The 24,985-nt window shown below is 46.9% G+C and overlaps 2 protein-coding genes across 2 annotated transcripts in view; one reads left to right on the top strand and one right to left on the bottom strand.

Moving 5' to 3' along the window:
- The window catches only part of PRR14L (proline rich 14 like), a 56,086-nt gene extending 53,130 nt beyond the window's left edge, over positions 1-2,956 (top strand). The window contains exon 13 of the transcript XR_014785750.1: positions 2,377-2,956. The gene's annotated coding sequence lies outside the window, so the exon portion shown is untranslated. The remainder of the gene's footprint in view (positions 1-2,376) is intronic.
- The window catches only part of LOC146336322 (serotransferrin-1-like), a 44,253-nt gene extending 23,224 nt beyond the window's left edge, over positions 1-21,029 (bottom strand). The window contains exons 1-12 of the mRNA XM_084819907.1: positions 20,972-21,029; positions 20,060-20,223; positions 18,834-18,933; positions 13,336-13,512; positions 12,518-12,680; positions 12,357-12,421; positions 10,861-11,018; positions 8,581-8,767; positions 8,309-8,457; positions 5,007-5,097; positions 1,236-1,295; positions 353-535 (exon numbers count right to left, since the gene is read on the bottom strand). Coding sequence (XP_084676033.1) covers positions 353-535; positions 1,236-1,295; positions 5,007-5,097; positions 8,309-8,457; positions 8,581-8,767; positions 10,861-11,018; positions 12,357-12,421; positions 12,518-12,680; positions 13,336-13,512; positions 18,834-18,933; positions 20,060-20,223; positions 20,972-21,029 — 1,555 coding nt within the window. The remainder of the gene's footprint in view (positions 1-352; positions 536-1,235; positions 1,296-5,006; positions 5,098-8,308; positions 8,458-8,580; positions 8,768-10,860; positions 11,019-12,356; positions 12,422-12,517; positions 12,681-13,335; positions 13,513-18,833; positions 18,934-20,059; positions 20,224-20,971) is intronic.
- Between the last annotated feature and the right edge of the window lie 3,956 nt (positions 21,030-24,985).

Below are 24,985 nucleotides of genomic sequence, written 5' to 3'. Positions count from 1 at the left end.
ATGACTGGACAATGACGACGGCATGAAATGGACCTGCACAATTCAGTGAGTGAGCAACCATGAATGCGCAATAAACTTGAGGTGTAGAATTCCCCTAGAAATGGCATGTGCAGCGTCCTTGAACTTCTGTTACCGTGCCGCGTCGTCGTGAATGCATAGCATCTCAACCTTTGAAAGGTTTGGCAAAGTACATAAAATCCTGTTCCTAGTGCAAATAGGGGACTAATCTGAACTTAGAAAGAGAAGGGGCCCAGATCTCAGTCAGGGTCCAGCATCACACACACGCGCACATGCCTCTCTTCTTGAATCAAGCTGTTGCCATTTGTTTAGTAGACTCCGTTGCAATTCTTACCAGAGCTGAGATTGCAGTGGACGGTGCCGTTCTCCAGAGCCTCTACAGTGTACCGGGAAAGAAGCAGCCATCCCGCTGGGCTGTACACGTGGCTGTGGCAGGAGCGCCGTCCCCCCAGGTTGTGGATGTTTATGTGCTTGGCAGTCTTCTTCACCAGCGCGACAGCATAGAGCGGAGGAGGTGCTGTGTTCCAAGAGCAGGACATCAGAACGGGGCAGCAAGAGGCACCAAGACGTTTAGGGACAGCCTCTGGGTGCACAGTGAATGCAGCCGTCTCTGCCATGGGGCAGGAACATGCTGGCACTGCAAGGGGCAGATTCTGGCGCCACTAAGTGCAGCAGAGTGGGAGACAGACGGATCTGACCCATGGGGGCACAATCTGCAGAGACCTTCTCCTATGCAACCCCCCTTGCAGGGAGCGGCACAGCTCTGGTGCAGCTCCCTTGACTGCATTGTTTGTTTACAAATAAAGAGCATGCAAGTACAAAAATACAATCAAAAAGAAAAATACAGTTATAGAAAAGAACAATTCCAAGCAGCATTTTTTAAAAATCCCAGACCTAAAAGGCTTTTGCAAAGCCAGGGAGAATAAAAGGGGGGTTGCCTGGAGCCAAAAAGGTAGCAGTGTGGGTGGAAGTGTGAGAAAACGCTAGAAACAGGTGCTAGAAATAGGGCATCCTAACTGAACACGCGCACTCCCTCAAGAGGGCTTGCACAAGTCAACCAACTTCCCAGCGTCCTGCGCAACCCTGTTAATTGGTGGGAGGGCAGGTGTTCTGCAGCTGACCCTGCAATGGTTGTCTTCCTATCACTTAGAAAATGACATGTCTGTCATGATTTCCACCTCCCAGCCCCACTCTTCTCAGAGGGTAACTCCACTTACCCGTGGGGGGGGCCTGCTTCTCTGCCCCCTCTGCTCTTTTGGCTGGAGCGCATTCTTCCGCTGTGCAAGAGTGGCATAAAGAAGTGACATTTTGATAGTGACAGCAGGAGCAGAGGACTGGTGCATGATGCTATTCCGCAGGTGCTGAGTACTGAACCTCGTATTTAACCCAGGAAAGGAAGATGGTCTAATGACGCCAAGTCATATGTCCGCCACAAGGAAATGCCCTTCTCTATCATGTGCAGGAGCTACCAGCTTCCCTTTTTGATGGGGGAATTCCTCTAGAAGCCAGGATCTCATGATGCTCATGAGTTTCCTCTTATAGGGAATCGCATGTGGGAGACCTGACCACAGGAGGGAGACTTCAGGCCATCTCCCCACATCCATCTGTTCCACCACTTGGCCCATTACAAGTCCACTGTGACCTCCAGGGACATGTAGTTACTAAACAGCCTTCCCCAACTTAGCACCCTCTAGATGGGTTGGACTACCCACTCCCATAATTCACAGACATCCTGGCTGGGGACAGTGGAAGTTGTAGTCCAACCCATCTGGAGGGTGCCAGATTGGTTCTTCTAGTTCAGCTTTCCCCAAAGTCATAACAAAGACATACATTTTAAACAATCCAAGAAGACATCTGCATAGAAAAAGATGAAAGGCTCATTCTTCATCCATGCATGCTTATCACTCAGCAGCTGCAACGTCTTTCGAGACCTGGCACATGGAAAGCAGCAATCATCGATCAGGCACCACAGAGAGAACTGGGATGTCACCTCTAATAGTACCATCCTGCTAACTCTAATATTCATCTGCCAGTCATCAGGTGCTGAGTGTTGGTGTGATGCACATGCTCATAAGGGTCACCCAAATGGGCTTCAAGCCCTCTGTTGAACTTCCTTCTGAAAAGGAAGGCAAACAGACTGATGCATACACCCCCACCATACACCAGATTAACCACTCTGCATGCCACTGAATACTTACATGTGGTGTTGTATATTGATAGAGGAATGGATGAATTTGTCGATTTCAGTTGCTCATTTTTCCAGTCTTAAATTTCGTTCCACCCAAACTTTTGAGATTTTTTTTTAAACATTCACATTAAAATTTGAATACATTTCTATGTACATTTCTTTTAATACAGGAGTGAAGAGCTTCTTTCAACCCAAGGAGCAAATTCAATTTCAGAGACGTTCTCGGGGGCCTCATTCCAGTGGTGAGAGGGGCCAAAGGCAAAGGCTGGGCCAGAAATGCAAAGAAGACCAGCCTAGTTTAGCGTCAAGCTCTCCCTGCCCATCACTGAGCCTTTGGAGAGGCACTTCAACCTTTTCAAATGGGGAAAAAACTGCACAAAAGCTGGGAAGCCCACAAGGGTGGGTGGGTGAGGGGAAGGGGGGGCTTTTGGGGAACCCTGGGGGGGCAGATTGGGACCTGGGGGCCAGAGGTTCCCCACACTTGTCCTAATACATGCACTTTTGTATGAACATTTGACTAAGATACAATTTTTTTGCAAACAATTTTCTTAATATAACGCATTTTTGAATGTTATTTCCACTAATATACACATGTCTGTGTGCAGCTTTTACTAATATATACTTTTTTTTAATTTGGAGAACTCCATTACAAAATTCAGAAAATTGCAATTTGCAGAGGATGACTGAATTTCAGTTTGTGTATTGGTTCAAAAGTGTGAAATTAGGTAAGTTTGCATTAAATTGTGAACCAAATGAATTTTTCTCCCATCCCTAATGGCAGCATACAGAAAGTTTAATCCTGTGGCAGACACACATTGACGTTTCAAGTGGCTACTCCAGGATGCAAAGGTTTGCAAATTAGCTTTGAGGCCTTAGAAATTAGCCCCTTTGTTGGAGTTCTGCTGTGGAGTGGACATTAGTGGGATGTTTCACAATGGTGGTTTTTAAACATAGCACTAATTTCCTGTAATGGCATGACACAGTATGGAAAGCTCACTCGAATTCTGGAAATTAGGTTTAATAGACAAGTCATGAAACAAATCCATCTCTCAACGGGCTGACAGTTTTATTGAGACTTGATATCCTTTAGGTACATGCAATATATTCAAGGCCAAACCCCAAGCAGAGTTGGACCACTTTGGTGGACCAACCAAAGGCGCTTCGCAACTAAGCTTCATTACTGACTTGGATATCAGATACAGTACATGCCTGCAGAGTTAATGTCTCCAAATAGTGTCTTTTGTTTTTGTTTCGCTAAATGCTGCAGAGGGAGGGAGGAAGTGTGGTTGAGTGACTGACAGGTACATCTTCTAATCCTAGGGCATGTTTTATGTGGGCTCCAATCACTGTGTTTTGGGGGAGGGCAAGGATGGGACCATGAGATGACCATTCTTCCAATGCCACTACACTTCACTATGAAAAAGATTCAGACTGGTTTGAAGCATCTCCCCAGCCCCTGCACCTATCCTTCTGAAACTTTCTAGGTTTCTTAACTGGGGAAACCTCTATATGAAGTCATATAAACTGACCAAAAACCATGGGGGAGGGGGGTGAAGCTAATCACTCACCTCCCCCAAATTTGAGAACATTCTTGTTGCATGAACCACTGCACCTATTCTTCTAAACCTTTGCAGGTTTCATGCTTACTGACACCTCTGGGCTGCCTCTATTTTTCAGAGCAATGGTCCACAAGGAACATAGGGTGATAAGTAGATCCTATTTTGGAGACCTTCAAAATGTCAAGGCTGCTCTTGCACCCCCCACCCCCACCTCTGTCCCTGTCATTCTGAAATTTGGCAGGCTTGGTCCTCTCAGATGTTCACAACTATCCCTGAAATTTGCATCCAGTTCTGCCAAGAAATAAAAAAAGTTAGCAGTTCCCTTAAAAAAAAAATCAAAATATAAAAGACATGTAGCATGAAAGCCCCTGCACCTGTTTTGGTGACATTGTAACCCTAAGGGGATACTTTGCAGGCTATGGGACGATTATGCCTGCAACTGTCATCCAGATCTGACCAAGAAAAAAAAAGATGTTTCCATTTTTAACTTCCCATGATGGTCAATTGGAAGCACAAAGCCTTTGTTCTCCAAACCTTGATTCAAGTTCAGCATCAAGTCAAAGCTGACTAACTCTGAATCAGTCTGAGCAGAACAGATCATTTTCTGAAGCACCAAAGCAGGGCCTGAGTTAAAGTGGGGAATCAGTGCGCACATTTAATACCCATTCATAGCCTATGCCAATACTTCATACCACCTGTCAGTATATTGCTAAACCTTATGAGACATTCTCGTCACATGTTCAAGAATTCTCATATAATTTCACAGCTGCTCCAGGATATCCCTTTTTTCCTACCTCCTAGAGTTTTCTTATTGCTATTGGTGTCATTGTGCCCTTGTCATGGTCTGTGTTATATTACTGGTCAGTAGCCAATACTGCTCTTGCACAGTCACTTGATCTGTTGCAGAAGCGGGACCCACAGCACGCACAGCAGAAAGCGAGCGATTCCGAAAGCAACCCCAGAAACAATGGGAAAACTTGTTTCTGGATCAAGACAGGAGCTTCTGCGACCTCTGCTGCCCTGCCCTGCCCTGCCCTGGAAGCAGCTTGTTTCTGGCTGTTCCTGGAAAGCCCCTGCGGCCATCTTCCTGAAGTTTGGCAGGCTTGATCCCCTCAGAAAGGGATCAAGCTGCTGGTTTGGGCTGCTCTTGGAACCACTTGCTTCCCATTGTTTCATTTTTACTGTTTTATTGTAACTCTTATGAAAATCAAGAAAAAGATCATTAAAGAAAGAACACTCACTGTAACATTCTGCAGCAACAGGAACCAGCGCGCACGTGTCTGCAAAGTAGGCGTGCGTGGCATCCAGCGTAACGACATCTGCCTCGTTGTTCTGCCACAAGGAAAAAGTGCCCAGTTAGCAGCTTGATGTCTGCCTTTTTTAGGAAAGCCACCCTCTCCTGCAAGTTGTGAGTTCCTGCCTTTTGCAGCCGTCATCACCCTGAGGTGGGAACAGGGTGGAACTGGGTGATCCTTAAACTCACATTAAGAAGTTACATTCTATCCCCTATGGTTTTTCATGACCTTCTTGACTTTGTGGATTAAGGATGCCATTTTAACTAAAATTTGGAGAAGTAACAAATTAATAATTGCTGGAAATGAAGTATTGGTTTTAAATGACATGGGCCCAATCTACATGGGGCTTTTACTCTGGCTCTACTCCACCCCCAAGTCGATAGTGTCAGATGATGCATGCTGCTCTCCGTAGTATCCTGGAATTTCTTTCCCTAAATCCAGTTTTTTTTCAAACTCATTTTGGGCCGATCTACACGTATTGGTTTTTTCGCTTCCAATGAGATTTCACCACCTGTCTTTCACACTATGCAGTGCCCCCCTCGAAATGGAACCGGAATTTCCCGCTTCCGTGATCCCGCTTTCAATACCCTGATATCCCGGTATTTCCCCTTAATGTGCTCTGATTTTCTGCCTTCGCTACCATATCTGGTTGTAGTCCCCTCCCCTGCCTGTCCATATATGGTGGTATTCGTATTTCCCTCCTGTCCAATCACAGCTCTCGACGGCCCCATGTCATCTTCCAGCTACTGATCACATAGCTTCCTCAGCACTCAATGTCTCCTCAGCAACAAGCAAAGGGCTGGATGTGTGCACACTTGTCTGATCTCAGAAGCTAAGCAGGGTCAGCCCCGGTCAGTAGTTGGATGGGCGACCGCCTGGGAATCAGGCTTCCTGCATTGAGCAGGGGGTTGTTCTATCCCTTCAAATGAGACTAAGTTTTATCCCCTCCCATCCCCCGCTTCGGATTTTTTTAAAATTAAGGCGTTATCTTCGAAGAATCGTGGCTTCTCCACAATTCCCCCCCCCCCCAATTCAGGCATGATCTTCGAAGCTTCAAATCTTCAAATTTTTGAATCTTCAAAGATTTGAAGCCTCAAATCTTCGAATTTTCAAATTTTCTAAACTTCGAAAATGAAGCTTCAAATCTCTCAGTGCCTCTTGCGCTCTGACTCATTCTGCTCAGCCTCCAGGTGGTGGTGGCAACAGCTACCTGCCTGCCTGCTCACCTCATAAATGTGTGTGTGTCTGTGGGGTATGTGGAGTTTGTCATGAGCGTCTACTCGTAAACAAGTCCTCCAATGCACTTCGTTGAACATGTGAGGGAGGAAGGGAGAGGGAGCAAACCTGTGCTCATTGGCTGCCCCACACCTACGCAATTGATGATGTTCATTTCTGCTTGCTCACTGCACCCTAACGAATGCGGCTTCAGTTCCCAAACACACCACAAAAGCAGAGGAATACAGCACTGTGTGAATCGTGGAAAGAGCTAATTCGATTCTGTGAAAATGCAGATTTTGTCCAAAACACTTCACAAACCATTTCCATTTAGATCGGCCCATAGATCAGGAAACTTTGGCGAAACAAAGAAAATGTCCATATTTAACATAAAAGACAAAAAAGTACTCGCTATATGTCCTGGATTTTTAGGAGACAGTTAATTTTGCTTTATTGGACTTGCTGGGAAGGCAATTAAGAAAATGCTACCCCACCTCCGTTAAAACAATGTAAGATATCTTATTTAATGACAAATATGTAAATAAGTAAAAAGTAGTAATTGTATTAAAGAGAAGATATAGAAAAACACACACAGGGTCACAATTAATTCTGGGTAACTGGCATAAAAATAGTTGTCAAGATGATCTGGAATTAGCAAATTTTGAGTAAGGAATTTATGTAAGTATATTTGATGTATGTATTTATTTGATTTCTACCAAAAATGGCACTCAAGTTATCTTCTCAATGGTCTGATTCAGAATTGAATCTGAATCTGGCCTAAAAGGTATATGTGTAAGCCTTCTTTGGATGTTTTAATTTGGGGGGAATGTTTAATAACAATAAGGTTAAGACTGTAAACCCTAGTTTATGGGACAGTAGATAATATTACCCATGAGGTAATTTCTACACAAAAAGGTATAAATATGTGCTGATTTTAGAATGCAGGAATTACTGATGGGAATCTCACCAGGCCTGTGTACCTGTCAGCTGAATAGCCTATTCAGTACTGAATGGGGAACTAAGAATGAGATCTCTCCTTTTTAAGCTATTAGGACTAAGGGCTTCTCCACACAGAGGCTTCTTATTCCGGAATTTTACCGGGGCTTCTGCTTCTGGATTCTTTGTGGGATTAAGCTCAGCCCTTTACATGTGCTTCCCTCCACCCCTGCCCCTTTCCCCTGTTATCTGGGAGTTCTATATGTTTCATTATACAACCACTAGATGGCGCTGTGGTATAGCTCCTATTATTGCACAACTCCCTGTTTTCACAGAGAAATTCAACATGCTGTATTTTAATAGTTCATTATCTCTGATCTTAAGAAAATGCGATAAAGGTCAGAAGAAACGGGAGAGGCTCTGGAGGCTGATGATGTCATGTAAAGGACCTGCAAACTTCCATGAGTGAACAATCTCAATCGCAGGACAAAAACCTCATATAGAAAGCTCCTAAAAGTCTAGGAACACTAAATGTTTAGGACATTCTATTTCCTGTTATGCTATTAAGAGCTTTAGAAATGCTCTGTTTAACAACAAGCGATGTTTTAATTTTATTTTATGCAAGTTATATTTTGATGTGATGTCACTAGTAGATTTCTAATAAAATAAAGAAAAATTGATCAAATTATTTTTCTTTACTAATTCTTGTAAGTACAATAACAAAATTGAATCCACCTAAAACAATTTTTGGTGTATGCTTTATCTGATTTGGCCTTTGCTGAGTGTATTGATCAGCTATGGGTAGTTAACTGGCAGCCAAAGGCTGTAGTGTGAAAATACTCAGCAAAGGCCAAATTTGTAACATATAGCTGGGGATTACCTTTCTGATTAAACATTTTGATTTAATGTTTTCGTTAAAATTAAAAAGTGAATAGTAATTAAGACAATTGAGGAGGCTCAAAAATTGGCTAAGGTTTTGGACGAAGCATCAACTCTTGAGACAGACTGAAATAATTTAGTTCTTTTTTGTTAATTTAAAACGCAGCGCATGCAATGCACACATAGCCAGTTCCAGTTCCCAGGTTGCGTGCACTCACCTTGATTAGCTCAATGCAGTCGATCATGGAGTCTGCTTGGATACAGACCAGTGGATCAGACCTGACATGCAGAGCCCACTCCTCACATTTATGGAGTTCAGCGTCGCTGATACAACACCAGCGTACCAGACTGTTAGAGAGGGAGCTCCCTGAGGCAATAGGAGAGGTAATTTTCACAAGAGGGAGGACAATTTGCATCACGCACTCATTGAGCTGTGCTCATTAGGGCCTCTTCCCCTTTCCCCTGGCCTCTTGGGAGTGTGCATTCTCACCTTCATGGCCCAAACTCTGCAGGAGAGCAACATAATCCAGGCCAAGGACATGGCTGATCTTGGCCTCCTCCTCAATCAATTGCAAGTGGTGAGTTGCGTCCTGGAACAGCAGGTCCTTTCCTCTGAACGGGGCGGATGCAAAGAGCTCAAACCTGGCCTTTTCCTTTCCCTTCTTTCCAAAGAGGTGCTAAGGACAAGGACAAGGTTTAGTTAGTACTACATAACCCAGCAGAGGTGGTCACCACACCAGGCGATGGGGCAGAGCCTCAGGCAAATTTTCAATAATCCATCATCAGGTTCTCCTGTCCTTTGAAAGGAGTGGGCGTCATGCAAGGTATTGCCAGATGATCATCTCAGGCTGCGTCGGCAGGGAGGGTGTCTGTTGGCTGTGCACTGATGAGCAATCAGGTGACATTGCTGTGGAGGCGCCTGCAAGGGGCAGAAGAGCCATTGGCCCCAGCAAGTGCTTCATCAGTGAGAGCAGAGCACCCTGGAAATGCTGCTCTCTAAGCTGAGATTGGCTGGAGTTCCTCAGGGTGAGGAGAAAAAACCGCACATGCCCAGAAGTACTTTCCTGTCAGTTCATATGTTTCAGGGCTCGTTCCTGGCACTGGAGAAAACAAACCAACCAACCCTTGTGTGGCTATGTTGCTGTGAGCCCTGTGCCAGGTCTCCGTTCCAATTGTCAAAGTATTTGTTGCAGAGTTTTCTCTGCTTCCTGCCACATCAGGGATGGTGCTCTGCATGGTGTCTAGTACACCATAGGATCATATTCACACTGGACAATGCCTGGTCCAAAATACAGAGCCGAATGTAGCTGGCATCCGGTGGTCATCTGAGTAAACAGGATTCATGATGCTTGAACCATCCCTGCACCAGAACTATGGATCCAAAAGGTTGGGGCTTGTGCCACGTTGCCCACACACCCGGTCTCCAAGCCATGGTGTGTCCTCTGTGGTGAAGGGCAGCACACAGGTGCTAGCCCGGCCGGCGGGGGGGGGGGGGCAAGACTGGTGTCAGCCCCCACCACCTGCAGTCTCCAAAGCTCTCCTTGCGAAGGAACTGTGGGGGCTCACTGCAGCAGGCAGGCCCCCCTTGCTTCTGGGGAACTCTTGGAAAGGGGCAGCCACCTGCTCAGTGCTTTCCTGCCCACCAGCTCCCTGGAGCACCAGGCGAATGGCCACAATTGCTTTGAGAGCAAAGAGTAGCTGCTGGAGCCATAAGAATCCCCCCCCCAAAAAAAACACACCTCCTGCGTTTGGGCTGGGGAAGGAAATGATGGGCCACCGAAGGAGGCTGGTCAGCAACACCTTCCAGTAGCTGGGCACTCATTTCCCTCCAGCCCAAACAGAAGAGGAGAGAAGGGGCGGGGGAAATGTAATGAGGAGGAGACACAGAGGGCAACAGTCAGAGGTCCGGAAAGGGAGGCCCAGTCCCTTTCTCCCCCTGCCCTCCCTTCCCCTTGCAATTCCTTGTTGGGTCTCCACTTGCAGACTCTCCTGTACAGTTAATAAGACTCTTTTGCTCCAGAGCCATCTCAAAGAACCCTTTGTTTTTAATTATCTGCCAGGATTCACTCCCTCTTGAACCACCCAAAGCCATATTTCTTCTTAATTAACATTCACATCCTTCCAAACATCATGATTATTTCAGCATCTTTTTTGTAAACATTATTTAGCTGACACCTTCAGCTGGGAGCAGACTCATTGCACCACAGAGCAGACACTGCCTTTCCCCAAGGGGAAGAGAGGACACCTGGACAGGGGTGTGATTGCAACAGCACAAACATCCTACAAAATCTGTTGAATAGTACAACCAAGGAAGGAGAACCTGAGAGTGTCGCGCCAGAGGTTCTGGAGATCCCCTATAAGCACGTACACACTCACAACGCGGGGGAAGCACCCTGCTATTGAAGGGGGTGCCGGAACTCGAGCCTCAGTTCCAACACCCAAGCAGCCGGACATCAGCTGGACCAAATGCCTTTCCCTTGCACTGGGCACGGGGTGGTGTCATCCCCACAAAGAGCAGATGAGGGGGCAGAACTGTTCCTGGCTGAACTGCACGGTCAAAGGCCTCCTGCTCAGGCACAAGGAGCATGTCACCAGTGGCACGGGCTGGTGAGGGCTCTTCTCCCTGCCCTCTCCTTTGCCTGGGCCGGGACCCTTCTTTAGAGGGAGCAGCACTTTGACCACCTCAACAGCACTCGAGTGAATGAGGAGGCCGCTGACCCGCACCCGGCCATTCTGCTCAGCGTTTGCACACCTCTCGGCCAAGAAGTACCTGGATGATGGTGAGGAATTTCCTGGTACTCTTCTGGAAGTTGTGACGTGTGACAACAGCCCGTCCTGGCCCACGGCCCAGGTTGCAGGTAGCATAGGAGGACAAGGGCGCTGTGGACCCATCAGGACACAGCAGCTCATAGTCTTCTTGTTCTGACTCTTAAAAAGAAAAAAGGGCCGGTGTTCAGAGAAGCTGGAGCAAGAGCCACTGTGACTCAGCAAAGTGGCTGTGGACAGAGAAGGATGGATCCTCACTGTCTTAGCTGCCAGGACAGAGCAGGTTGCTGAGCCCTCCTCAACAGCCCTCCTGGGTGGGGCGGGAGAGAACAGGCTGCCTTTTCCCAATAACTGGTGGCGGGGATCTGAGCTTTTGGTCACAATGCCGAAATGGTCACAATGGTCTTCAGGGCTCTCTGGAGACAGCAGCAAGGGATCGCCAAGGACTGCCTGATCTAGTACTTGGGGGACTACTTAGCAGGTGTTGTGAAATTGGGATTTGTACAGGGGAAGGTTAATGGAGGCTTTCTTCACACAGAGCTTTTATCCTGCGATTGAGATCACTACTTCACGGAAGTTTGCCAGCTCTTTACATGACGCCGTGAACCTCCAAGGCATCTCCTGAACTAAATGCCCTTTCTTCCATTTCTAAACAGATTGCAGATAATGAGCTAAATGCCCATTGTGTTCCGCTTGCATTCCCTCCATGAAAAGAGGAAAAGTGGCAAGAAGAGGAGTGAGATCAATGAAAGATAATGGCAGACTCAGGGGAGAAGGAGGGGGAAAGGAAGCAGGTGAAAAAGGGAATAATTGTGATCCTGCTTTTAAAATGGAAGCAGAAAGCCCCGTTTGAAATGCAAGATTTTAGGCTGGTGTAGAGATGCCCAGAGTCATGTAGTCACTGACTATAAACCATCTTTATAGTCACTGGCAAAGTTGCCAGGCTCTTCTTTTCTTAAAGAAATGACAGGCCCACAATGACCAGGAAATAGCTGGAGGCACTTTAGGAAGGTGAAAGCCAGTTTGGCAATGGTGTTTTTTCTCTTTTCACCACCACCTCAAGTTATGGAGGATGTAGGTAACCAGGTAGGGGTGTGTGTGTGTGTGTGGTGTGTGTGCAAGAGAGAGAGGGGGAGAGAAACACAAGAGACAGCAGTGTTTGAGTGGGGGCAGGGGCTCTTTTGTGCTCAGGACAGTGCCCTTTGGGGGCTGCCTCTTTCTGGAGATGGGGAAGTGATTTGGTCTTGGAGTGCTGAAGCTGCCTGCCTCCACCTGTGCTCAACATGTATATTTTAAATAAACTCAAATATTAAAAAATGTCTTAAGTCTCCAATAACCCTCCTATCTCCTTCCAAAGGAAACCAAACCTGGGTGAGCACGGTGCCCCTGGAACTTCTTGCCACCCCTCAGAGAAGAGAGCAGCATGAAGCATCAGCCTGGGCTGCCCAGCTTTCTCCACTGTGGAAGGCAGAGCAAGTCCCTGGTCCAGAGTTCACTCACCTGTGGCATTCATGATCGTGAGGTGGTCCAGAAAAGCCACGTCTGCCGCCCCGCTCCTCAAGCATCTGCACACAGATCAAAATGGCATGAGTACGAAGGCTGCTCCCCCCAGCCCACCACGGTCCCACCACTCCAAAGTGCGCGAGCGAGGGCCAGGCCACCTGAAGGCTCCCTCTGAGCCGTAGAAGGGTTCGCTGCTGCTGGTCTCACAGAAGTGGTTCTTGTCCCGGATGTATGATTTCTGTCCTTGGCAGAGAGCACACAGCTGAGAGGAGGTAACTCCAGTGCCAGGGATGCAGCTGGCATTGAAATAACCACTGATCACTTCAGAAAGAAGAGGAGATGCATGGCTGAGTTAACAGGGAACCTCTTCTTACCCCAAGAATTAAGAGCAATGACAGAGCAACCTGTGCATGTTTGCTTGGAATTGTCCCACTTGGTTCAACGGGACTTACTCCCACGTAAGTGTGCACAGCATTGCAGCCTTACAGTGTAATTCCATAAATATCTACTCAGAAGTAAAGTTATTGTTAGTTCAATGGGACTTACTCCTAGGTGTATATAGGATTGCAGCCCTAGGCAAAATAGAATCGGGAAACCTGACTCAGTTATGAACTGTTCTCACATTACATTTTGTGGGCAAGATAATATATATTGTGTGAATGTTTAACACATATTTGTCTCACATGTGGAATTATGAAATTATAACCCTATTCACAGAGTTTTTGAAGTCAAATTATCACAAGGAGTGTGTGTGTTCATGCAATGTGTGTTCTGTGAAATGTACCAAAATGTAAGAGGCCAATGTTAAGAGTTGGTGTCCTGTTCGTTTCAATGGCAAACTTCAAACTCCCCTACTGAAACCAGTGGGATGGAGCTTATTAGCTCTGATAGCAGGTGCTATTCATGTTGCGCCTTTCACATTCTCACAGGCAGGTCCTTGACCCGGCGGGCACCCGGTCTGTCACTGCTCACTCACCATGGCTGAGGGGTTGATCTTCATTCCATAACAGGTCATTCCTAGCCAAAAGGAAGCCCAAAGGGATATTCCAACCTGAGGTCCACCGGGCTCCATTATGGCAACTACGGGTTCCTTTTAGGCTTTGGATATTCAGTGTTCCTTGTCTGGCAACAGCTATGGCAAACACACAGTTACCTGTGAAACAGGCAGGGGAAGGAGGAGAAGTTGCAGGAAGCCCTTTAGTAAGTACACTGAGAGATCTCTGTGTGAACAGAAGCTTCTTGGAAACAGTAGAACAGGCAAAGAAAATATACTGTCAACATCCAAACCCTTTTTATCCCACAGTTATTTAACAGGCATGAGGAAAGCGAGACTTTGTGCATTTGTCAGATACAGTAGTGTAGTGGTCAATGTTGACGTGCAGCCACCCATTGTGACAGTCGCCAAGCTGCGTTTGGGCCGTTTTCACCTTCACCAAGAGCAAGTCTTCTGCGAAGCTAATGGGTCTTTCCAGACCAAGCCACCCCGAAAGACTTTGCATTGCAATAAGGAACAACAGTAATGGTGAAAATTCACTTCCCTCCAGCGACTGTGAGGATTGCAGCTAAGCTCAGGGGGAATGGGGAATTCTGGGGGGCTGGCAGTGTCCCTGTTGATCCACGAGTGCTGGCCTTGTGCCCCTGGGAGCCCGGGCTTCCAGCTCCACTGCACCGCTGGTCAGACCTGCATTTGCCAGGTGTGTGTTTTAACATGGAAGTTAATAGCAGTGCTCAGATTACATAATTTGCCTGGGGCCTCACAGCAAGTCAGAGGCCCAGCCAGGTATTAAATCTATTCCTTCTCTTCCTGGGGAAAAAAATCTGCTGTAAGTGGAGCTGTAAAATGTCCATCATAGGGGTAAAAATTGGGTTACAGGAAGTTCAGAGTGAAGGTATTTAAAATTTACAGGTAGGTTACATACCTGGTCTTCCCCAAATGGATATAATTGCACCTCAAAACTTAATACATCACAGAATGGTATAGAGTGGAATGGATCCCTTTACCTCTGGAAGGAGTTGGAATACCAATATGAGAGTATTCCACTTAAATATATGCTTCTTATATCTAAGAAACATGATCTGAAAGCAGTTTTGAAACATGTCATCTTCCTTCCTTAGTTTTAAATTCAAACCGAGACTTGTTATTTCCCCAATCTCATCATGTTATATGACACTTGAAGCATATCTGTACGTTGGGTTATACCAGTTTAAACATTATGGTTTTGCCCAAAGGATCTTGGGAACTGTAGTTTGGTGAGGGTGCTGAAAAATCTTGGTACAGACTACCAAGCCCTCCCGCACAGGCCCATGCTTCCCATGGTTCCCTGTGGAGAGGGAATGAATCATAGAATCATAGAATAGTAGGGTTGGAAGGGGCCTACAAGGCCATCGAGTCCAACCCCCTGCTCAATGCAGGAATCCAAGTCAGAGCATCCCTGACAAATGGCTGTCCAGCCTCGTCTTAAAGGCCTCCAGTGTGGGAGAGCCCACCACCTCCCTACGTCATTGGTTCCATTGCCGTATTGCTCTGACACTCAGGAAGTTTTTCCTGATGTTCAGCCGGAATCTGGCTTCCTGTAACTTGAGCCCATTATTCCGTGTCCTGCACTCTGGGATGATCAAGAAGAGATCCTGGCCTTCTTCTCTGTGACAACCTTTCAAGTACTTGAAGAGTGCTATCATATCTCCCCTCAGTCTTCTCTTCTCAAGGCTAAACATGCCCAGTTCTTTCAGTCTCTCTTCACAGGGCTTTGTTTCCAGTCCCCTGATCATCTTTGTTGCCCTCCTTTGAACCCTCTCCAGCTTGTCTGCATCCTTCTTAAAGTGTGGTGCCCAGAACTGGACACAGTACTCCAGATGAGGCCTAACCAGTGCTGAGTAGAGGGGAACTAGTACTTCCCGGGATTTGGAAGCGATGCTTCTATTAATGCAGCCCAAAATAGCATTTGCCTTTTTTGCAGCCACATCACATTGTTGGCTCATATTCAGCTTGTGATCGACGACAATTCCAAGATCCTTCTCGCTCGTAGTGTGGTTGAGCCACGTATCCCCCATCTTGTAACTGTGCCTTTGGTTTCTTTTTCCTAGGTGCAGAACTTGGCATTTGTCCCTATTAAATGCCATTCTGTTGTTTTCTGCCCAGCACTCCAGTCTATCCAGATCACTTTGAATTTTGTTTCTGTCTTCCAAAGTATTAGCTATCCCTCCCAATTTTGTGTCATCTGCAAATTTGATCAGCATTCCCTGCACCTCCTCCTCCAAGTCATTCATAAAGATGTTGAAGAGCACTGGGCCCAGGACTGAGCCCTGCGGTACCCCACTCGTTACCTCTCCCCAGCTTGAGAAGGTCCCATTGATAAGCACTCTTTGAGTCCGATTCTGTAGCCAACTGTGGATCCACATGATCGTTGTTTCATCTAGCCCACTTCGAGCAAGTTTGCTCATCAGGATATCATGGGGCACTTTGTCGAAAGCTTTGCTGAAGTCGAGGTATATGATGTCTACAGCATTCCCACGGTCTACAAGGGAGGTGACTTGATCAAAAAATGAGATCAGATTTGTCTGGCAGGACTTGTTTTTGACAAATCCATGTTGGCTTCGAGTAATCACGGCATTGTTGTCAAGGTGCTTCCAGATGGATTGCTTTATCATCTGCTCCAGAATTTTCCCAGGGATTGATGTCAGACTGACTGGTCTGTAGTTCCCAGGTTCCTCCTTTTTACCCTTTTTGAAGATAGGGACAACGTTAGCCCTCCTCCAGTCATCTGGCACTCCCCCGGTCCTCCATGATTTCTCAAAGAGAATAGACAGCGGTTCTGAGAGTTCTTCTGCCACTTCCTTTATGACTCTAGGGTGCAGTTCATCTGGCCCTGGAGATTTGAACTCATTCAAAGTAATTAGGTGTTCCTTGACCATATGCCTGTCGATCTCAAGCTGCAATCCTGCCCCTTCAGCCTGTACTTCGCCTTTGCCAGGGGGGTCATAGACCCTCTTTTGGGAGAAGACTGAGCCAAAGTAGGAATTGAGCACCTCTGCCTTTTCTTTGTCATCTGTTATCATTTTGCCATCCTTATTTAATAGCTGAACAACCATTTCTTTCCTCTGCCTTTTACTATGCACGTAGCTGAAGAAAGCCTTTTTGTTGTTTTTAGCATCCCTTGCTAACCTCACCTCGTTCTCCGCTTTAGCCTTCCTGACGCCATCCCTGCAATTCTGTGCTACCTGCCTGTACTCTTCCTTTGTTACTTGGCCTTCTTTCCACTTCCTATATGTGTCCTTTTTTGTTTTCAGGTCATCCCTAAGCTTTTTGTGAAGCCACATTGGCTTCTTCTGTTGTCTTCCACCTTTTCTTCTTGTTGGAATTGTTTGTGATTGTGCCTTGAGAATTTCCTTTTTTAAAAGTTCCCACCCATCTTGGACTCCTTTTCTCGCTAGCATTGTTTGCCATGGGACCTTACTGATCATTGTTCTGAGTTTATTAAAATCAGCTTTCCTAAAATCCAGGGTACGCGTTTGAGTACACTCGGCTTTTGCTTCCCTTAGAACCAAGAACTCAAGTACAACATGGTCGCTTTCCCCCAGAGTTCCTGTAACTGCTACTTTATCCACTAAGTCATCTCTGTTGGTTAGGATCAAGTCAAGGATAGCCGATCCTCTAGTTCCTTCCTCTACTTTCTGTAGGAGGAAGTTATCCGCCACACAAGTCAGGAATTTCCTGGAGGGGCCATGTTTTGCAGAATTTGTCTCCCAACAAATATCGGGGAAATTGAAGTCCCCCATTACTACTATATCATGCTTCCTTAAAACATTGGCTATTTGCTTTTCAAAAGTTTCATCCTTGGCTTCTCCTTGATTGGGTGGCCGGTAGTAGACTCCGACCACCAGGTTCCTTTTATTCTTTGCTCCATTTATTTCAACCCAGATGCTCTCGATGGGGCTACCAAGCTCCTCCTCCTGTATTTCTGTGCAGAGATATGTATTTTTCACATACAGTGCAACCCCGCCTCCCTTTCTGTTCCTCCTGTTCTTTTTGAACAAGTTATATCCTTCAACTGCTGTATTCCAGTCATGAGAGTCATCCCACCAAGTCTCAGTTATACCTATCAAGTCATAATTTCCCTCCTGTATTAAGAGTTCAAGTTCGTTCTGTTTGTTTCCCATACTCTGGGCATTAGTATATAGACATCGAAGACCATGTGCTTCATAGTCTGGCTTTCTTCCTACATGTGTCTGAATGATGGTTTGACTGCAATCCTGCGCACGCTTATCTGGGTGCAAGTGTCGTAAAGTCAGTGGGAATTACTTCTGAGGAGACATGCACAGGATTGCAATGTAAGCCACCTTGTGCTTGTGATGTGGATGTGACCTGAGCAGGGGTGGGCAACCTGTGCCCCCAGGGCTGCATGTGGCTCTCAGCCTCACTTCAGAAACAGACTTCAGCAAGGGCAAGTTGTCCCTTCCCTGGCAGCCCGCTGAGCAAGGAGAGACAGAGCAAGAGTGAGAGAGAAATGGCTGGTAGAAAGAGAAAAGGGGCGGCCCACACATGCTTGGCTCTGGCCCCCGCCCATTGCTGGCGTTGACCCCAACTACCACCAACATTTGGCTCCCTTGACATTTGCCCATCCCTGCCCCAATGTTATAATAGATGAAGGCAACTTCCGGTAGGAAACAAACAGGTGCAGCTTTGTGGAAGACAAGAGACCTGGCTGGGGTGCTCCTAGCACTAACAACGAAAAGGCATTGGTTGGGTTCACACAACATGCTAATGCATGACAGTTTATTTTCAGGAACAACCTGTGATGGGTTAGCATGTTGTCTGTGGGATGTTTCCCCTCCCCACATGGTGGATTATTTCTCTCAAATAAGCCACCCTGAGTACCCACGGTCTGCAGTAAGGGTTATTTTACCTAAGGTGGGTTAGCGTGTTGTCTGCTGCACTAGCGTGGGTTACGGAGATCGCCTGCAGAGTTGCTCAGGAAGAACAGACAAAAATGTGGCTGCCACTGCTCTGCTCCTCTAAAGCGCTCCCTATTCTCACTGCAAAGGAAGCTGGGATACCTGCCCAGCTGGGTGGGAGGACTACAGGAGGAGGAGGAGGGGCGAGGGGTGTGTGAAATAAACTACTCTGTGTAGCTTGTTTGCCTGACTGTCTGACAGGAGCACAGTAGGTTGTTTGCATAGCCACCTACACAGCGTAGCTTGCCACTCACCATGGGTTAGTGTGACGTGTGAACCTGAACCTCTGGTAAAATTCCATTAATGAGGCAGGATGATTGCCCAATACAAGCCTTGTCTGGAAGCACTCCTGGCCTTCCTCAAGAGCACCTGGCTTGTGACACTTCCTTAATCTCCCCTCCCACTGTTTTCTCACGTGCCAGAGGGCACATCAGGGATAGTGCTGATTCCAAGACTTGGTGAGTTCCTCACATTTCCATGGACCCTGATCAGTTGCTGGGTGCACCAGCCCTGGGAACTGACCTTCTACATAGATCTCTTTTGCCACCACAGTCAAGCCATAAAGCTTTACAGCAGAATACACATCTCCAGCATCCAAGGAAGCAGCATCTGCTTTATTCACCTAGAAAGAAAGAAAGAAAGAAAGAAAGAAAGAAAGAAAGAAAGAAAGAAAGAAAGAAAGACAGACAGACAGACAGACAGACAGACAGACAGACAGACTATTCAATACCAGTCCTTCTGGTCAGGTAGTTTTCTCCTGACACTGTCTGGAATTCCTGGCTGGCATCCTGCTTCCAATCATGACATAATTTAATCTGGTTAGCATGAAGGAGTGATTCAGCAAGGATGTAGCAATATATGGGCTGTAATCCCTCATGAATGAAGCACAAACATCCATTGCAATAATGACTGTATTTCCCCTGGGACTGCACCACTTCTGCCCTTAACAGACATTAAGCCATGCAAATAACGCTTGATCGCTACCATTCAGGCGTTACTGTTCTGTGTGTGACAGCTGCTGTTGTAAGCTCCTGCTGAAGTAATGTGTGCTGTGATAGCTAAAATAAGCACAGCGTACATTAAAAGACAACCGCCACCTTTCTTGCTGCACAACACAGGCCTGTAATGTGCCAGTTTTCCAGACTCAAGAGGAGACATTGATCTGCCTTCTTTTAACTGAACAGTTGCGGCACTCTAGCCATCGCAGGGGCACAAAAACATAGGACATCAATACTGTGATTATAGTGTAATCATAGATATCTAGTCACATTGTTCAAATTATTTTAGTTTTTAAGCAGGGAGTTAAAAAAGGCACAACTCTTTCCTAACGATGATTAAAAGCCCTTTGTTGCAATTCCAGTTTTCAGAATGGGTATGATGAACAAGATAACAACACCCCATTCTCTATATTTTTACAAAGCAAGTGACTTTCAGTCGTCTTATTTTTTTATACGCTAACAAAAGCAAGCTTGCTGGTGTTGCTGTTTGCTGCCTCTAATGCCCCTTTTCTCTTTAAACCCATCTTTTGTTTGCCCACCTGGCCCAGGATCTGGCACATCCTTTAACCTCTCATCGTCCATGGCAGACTGGCCTAGGGAGACCCTATGTCAACTGATCAGGTAGTCCAGCTGCCAAAGACACTTCAGCAGCTCAAATTCTATTAACAGCAAAGGAATCATCCCCCCCCCCCCAACCAGCAAGGACAGGACACAAGGTTTGTATAACTTCTGGGATTTCTAGGAACTCACTCTAATCTTTTCAATACAGTCGTAAGTGTTGTGAGCTCTAATGCAGGAGACCCTGCCAAAGGCATTGATTGTAGCAGGAGGCAACATGGTCAGAAGTGCTTTGGATAGTTCTGAACACTTCCTCTGCTCCAGGTCGGAAAGCGTGCACCATCGGAACTTCTTCCCTGCACAAACAGAGGGCCGGGGACAGCATCACTGGCACAGAGCAATTTCAAGCCCAGGGTGCTTCCCCCTCTCTCTTCCTTCAGATCCCTCCTCCACGCTCACCCTTTTGTGAAGCCCTTGCCACAATCCCCAGTACTCCTTCCCACTGTAACAAAGCGTAAGGTCTCAGTCCGAAATGCACTTATCCAGGAGTAATTCTAAGCCTCCTTGCAGAGCTGGCCTTGGAGCATATCTGCTCTAAGACAGAGCGGTGTCTGTCACTGTCACTGCCTCTGCTCATGTTCATCCCATTCCCCTGGCCTCACCCTCCCCTCTCTCAGTTGCTCTGCTCCCTTTGCTTCTCCTCCTCCTGGCTTCTCACCATGTGGAAATGTAGACCGTATGTCCATTGAAGCAGGGAGCTAGATTTCACCCCACTCTGTAAAGCGTCGCATACATGGAAGAAATAATCATAATGAGCATTCCAGTGCTGGTGATGGACACAGCATTCAAATATTGACATGAAATAATCCTTAAAAAATTAAAATAGAGCAGAAGACTTGTCATGGTGGGATATTGCTGGCGGGGGGGGGGGGATATAGCTTTCTTGCTGGTGTTTGTCCCTTAAAACAAAAATAGCAAGCTTCTGGGTTGCATAATTTATTTTATTTTTGTTTATTTCATTTCTATACCTCCCAATAGCCGAAGCTCCCATAATCCATTGTAGGGGCACAGGCTGCCTCTGGTCTCCTTGAGCACCACCCTTACCTGTCGACAGAAGAGCAACGGTAGCCAGGACAAGCAGGGCAGCTGCAAATGCCTTCATGCCTGCAGAAGCAGAGCGCAACCCGGCTTGCCTCGAAGTGGGAGCCTCCCTCTTGCCTCATACCGGGGATTCCAGAGCAATTACTGGTGCTGCCTTCAAATATGGTGGGTGGGAGAGAAGAAGACAGAAAGGGGATGGTGGAGAAAGGTCTGGAAGCCAGCGTGATGGGCGGGGAAAGGGGCCCTCTTCTTGGGCACAGATGGGAAGCATTAAGAGTGTTTTGTCACTGCTAGGGCTTGGCCTGTGCCTCTGGAAGAGACCGAATAAAAGGCCTCAACATTATCTTTCTTCTCTCCTTACACAGTCTGTTTAATTAGACAGAACTCATGTTACACTCAACAGAAAACCTCACTCAACTGGATTTCAAATCTTCCTTTTAAAGTTGTATTATCAGCCATGGATTTTGGAAAGAAAAAAGAGGTGAAACCCATCTGCACACCCTCACTCCCTTTGTTCCTTTTAAAGGTATTTTGTAGCACTTCACCTGCATACCAAAAAAATCCTGGCAATGGGTCAGTAGTCATATCCCCCCCTCCCCCCCCCCCCCGCAATATTATTGTAGCTGGGAGCCTGGGAGTGGCTTACCCAAGGAATTCACAGCAGAGATAAGATTCCAACAACACTAGAGAGAGCGGGCAGCGGGTGGGGAGGGGGGACGACCATGACACTGACATTAGCTGAGATGCTGCCACAACCTTTATTAAATACAACATGAACATTGACTGGAAGGAAGGAGTGCGTCGTTCCTTCCTCTTTGCACCCAAGGAATTGGCCTGGGTGCTCATACTGTGTTGCACCTTGGATGCTACGCTCACATTTGGGCCTAAATGCTTGTAATGAAGCCATCATATGTGATGGTTAGGCTGTGAGCAGGTGCTGGCTTCAACTGCTGCCAAGAACAGCTGGCTGGTCCTTGTCCCACTGCCCTGGGAAGGCTACCCGCAAAGAAGGCAAAACATATGCTTATCCTTGGGCAATCTCAATGGCATGCAAAATGGATGTTACTGATTATCTGGGCCCATTTAAATTGGGCTTTCAGCTAGGATATGCTTTGGTTATCTTAGTGCAGGGGTGGGGAACCTCTTTCAGCCCGAGGGCCGAATTCAGTTTAGGAGAATCTCTCAAGGGCCACATTCCAGTGGTGGGTGGGGCCAAAGGCAAAAGCGGGAGAGCCATTCCCACACCACCGGCCTATTGTTGCTTCACACTCTTCCTGCCAGTCACTCAGCCTTAGGAGAGGCACTTCAGCAGTTCAGAAGGGGGGGGGGATCCAACATCTGGAAAGACACCAAAGGAGCAGAGGTCAGGGGAAAGGGGTGTGTGGCCAGGAAAGGGGGCACGGCTGTCTGGGAAGCCCTCAAGGCTGGATTTGGCCTGTGGGCCTGAGGTTCCCCATCCCTGCCTTACAGGGAGATCTACACTGGGAACTGAATGTGGGGAGTGTGATCCTATTAGTTCTCCTGGGCCTCTTAGCAGCTTTTGATACCATTGAACATGGTATCCTTCATGACCGCCTGGCGGGGCGGGGCCTTGGGGTTGTTGTTTTGCAGTGGTTCCTTGCAACAGGAAAAAAGGCGGGATATAAATGCAATAAAATAAAATAAAAATAAATAAAGTGGTTCCAGTCCTTTCTGGCAGACCATGTCCAGAAGGTGGTGCTGGGGGATTACTGTTAGACTCCATGGCCATTGGTCTATGGTGTACTGCAGGTTTCAATCTTGTTCCCCATCTTTGTTAGTATCTACATAAAACCACTTGGAGGAGAGGTCATTCGGAGCTTTGGAGTAAGGTGCCAGCAATATGCTGGTGACACCCAGCAATATTGCTCTTTGTCGCCTAACACCAAGGAAGCCACTGAAACCCTTGAACATTGCCTGGGTTTGATAATGGGTTGGATGAGGGTGAATAAGTGGAGGTTTAACCCAGACAAGTGTTGTCGGCCAGTAGAAAGCCTGACTCGGGTAGTGGGATTCAACCTCCTCTTGAAGGGGCTGCATTCCTCCTGAAGGATCAGGTTCATAACTTGGGAGTCCTCCCTCATCCTACGCTGTCAAGGAGTACATTTGCACAATAATGCTTGGTGTGCCATCTGTGATGTTTCCTGAGTTAGTCTGACTTGGCAGCACTTACACTTGCCTTGGTTACATCACGTTTAGATGACTACAATGAACTCTAATATGGGGCTACTGCCCCTGAAGAGTGTCCAGAAGGTTCAGTTGGTGCAAAATGCATCAGCTAAGCTGCTAACTGGTGCATGGTATCAAAATCATATTATACCTGTCTTGAAAGACCTACACTAAGGTGATATTTCATGGAGGTTCATGGGCCCAGCTTTGAGATGTGTAAAGTCAGGATGTGTGCCTGAGAATGGCTTTAGACAAAAGGAGCAGGAAATGCAAGTATTTGTCCCATCTTTGAAGTGTTCAAAATAATATCACCCAGTGTCAATGAGGGAAGCTGTCCCGAAAATGAGAGGTCTTGTATATAAGCACACTCTCTGTCACTTTACACATTCACTTGGAAAGAGAGGAAACAAGAGGGAATGGCAACAAACGTTGCTGCTTGGAGTTCTCCTGTTCATGGCTGGCTGGAATCCTGTCCCCTCTCAGGAATGTCCATTCCCCCCACCCCTCTCTAATAGTAAGTCGGCATTCCATGGCTACTGGGCATACTCATCCCTCACTGGACTGTTTTTAGGGCTTTTCCCCCCCATGAGGTTTTTTTTCCCCCTAAATGTTTTTTGTAGTTCTGCAAACTTTGGACTTTCCCCAAGTCTACTGATACCTCTCTTCTGTGTGACTGATGCCATTTTGACTACATAGTGAATGTACTCAGAAGATCAAGAGTACTGTTAGTATATCTGATGATTCAAGAGTAGTAAAAAATAAAACTGGACAGGAGGAGAACATGACAGGGCTCTGTTGGACCTCTGAGCAGCTTTTGATAAGATTAACCAGGGGAAGGACTCCTTTCAGGCCCATGGTCACATCTGGAAATTTGAGAAACCGTCTTGGGCACAAGCATAAAATGGCTGCCATGGGTGAGCATGGCTAGTCTAAAGGACAACTCACTGGCCCAGAGGCATTCATGGGAAATGAAGATGGCAGCAGCTAGAGGCTCCCACTTCGCTTTGAAGCAATCCCAGCTGCCAGCAAGAAAATATAAAGATATCATTTAATTAAAAACTGGGAAGAGTAGGGTGTCTCAGTGGGCACCAAGGAAGGCATCTGGGGGCACACTGGTGTATTTCGGCACCATGTTGCCCGCCCCATCATAGACCATGGTGACCTTCTGGACCACCTGAGATAGGACTTGTAGGTACTCTTTCACAGTGGCTCCGGTCCTTCCTGTAGGGGCAATTTCAGAAAGTGGTGCTAGGGGACTCCTGTTTAATGCCATGGCCGTTGGCCTATGGTGTCCTTCAGGGTTCCCTCTTGTCCTCCATGCTGTTTTAACATATACATGCAACTGCTGGGAGAGGTTGCCTGGAGTTTTGGGGCTCAGTGCCACTAATATGCGGATGATACCTAATTCTATCTGTCTTTTCCATCTAAATCCAAAGAAGCCGTGCAAATTCTAAATTAGTGTCTCATGTCTATAGTAGACTGAATGAGGTCAAACAAATGGAAGCTTAATCAGGCTAACGTGAAGTCCTCTTGATCATTCCAAAGGCAGATTGGGGAACAGGGATTCAACCTGTGTTGGGTGGCGTCAACCTCTGTCCCCTTGAGGACTCAGGTTTGGAGCTTGGGTGTGCCCTACATCAGGAGGGCAACTTCTGACCTTAGAGAAGTTTTGGCCTACAACTCCCATCAGCTCTAGACAGCAGAACCAATGGCGGGAGATTATGGGAGTTGCAGTCCAACATCTGGAAGGCAACACGTTTTAGTCCATTCACTACCTCTCACCTAACCTACCTCACATGGCTGTTGTGAGAATGAGGCAGGAGGACCAAA

This window comes from Heloderma suspectum, chromosome 13, assembly GCF_057233095.1.
Source record: "Heloderma suspectum isolate Gila_16-S chromosome 13, 16-S_ref, whole genome shotgun sequence".
In the NCBI taxonomy this organism is placed as follows: Eukaryota; Metazoa; Chordata; class Lepidosauria; order Squamata; family Helodermatidae; genus Heloderma; species Heloderma suspectum.
The sequence above is the reverse complement of the archived record's forward strand: the minus strand, read 5'-3'. Positions and strand labels throughout refer to the sequence as shown.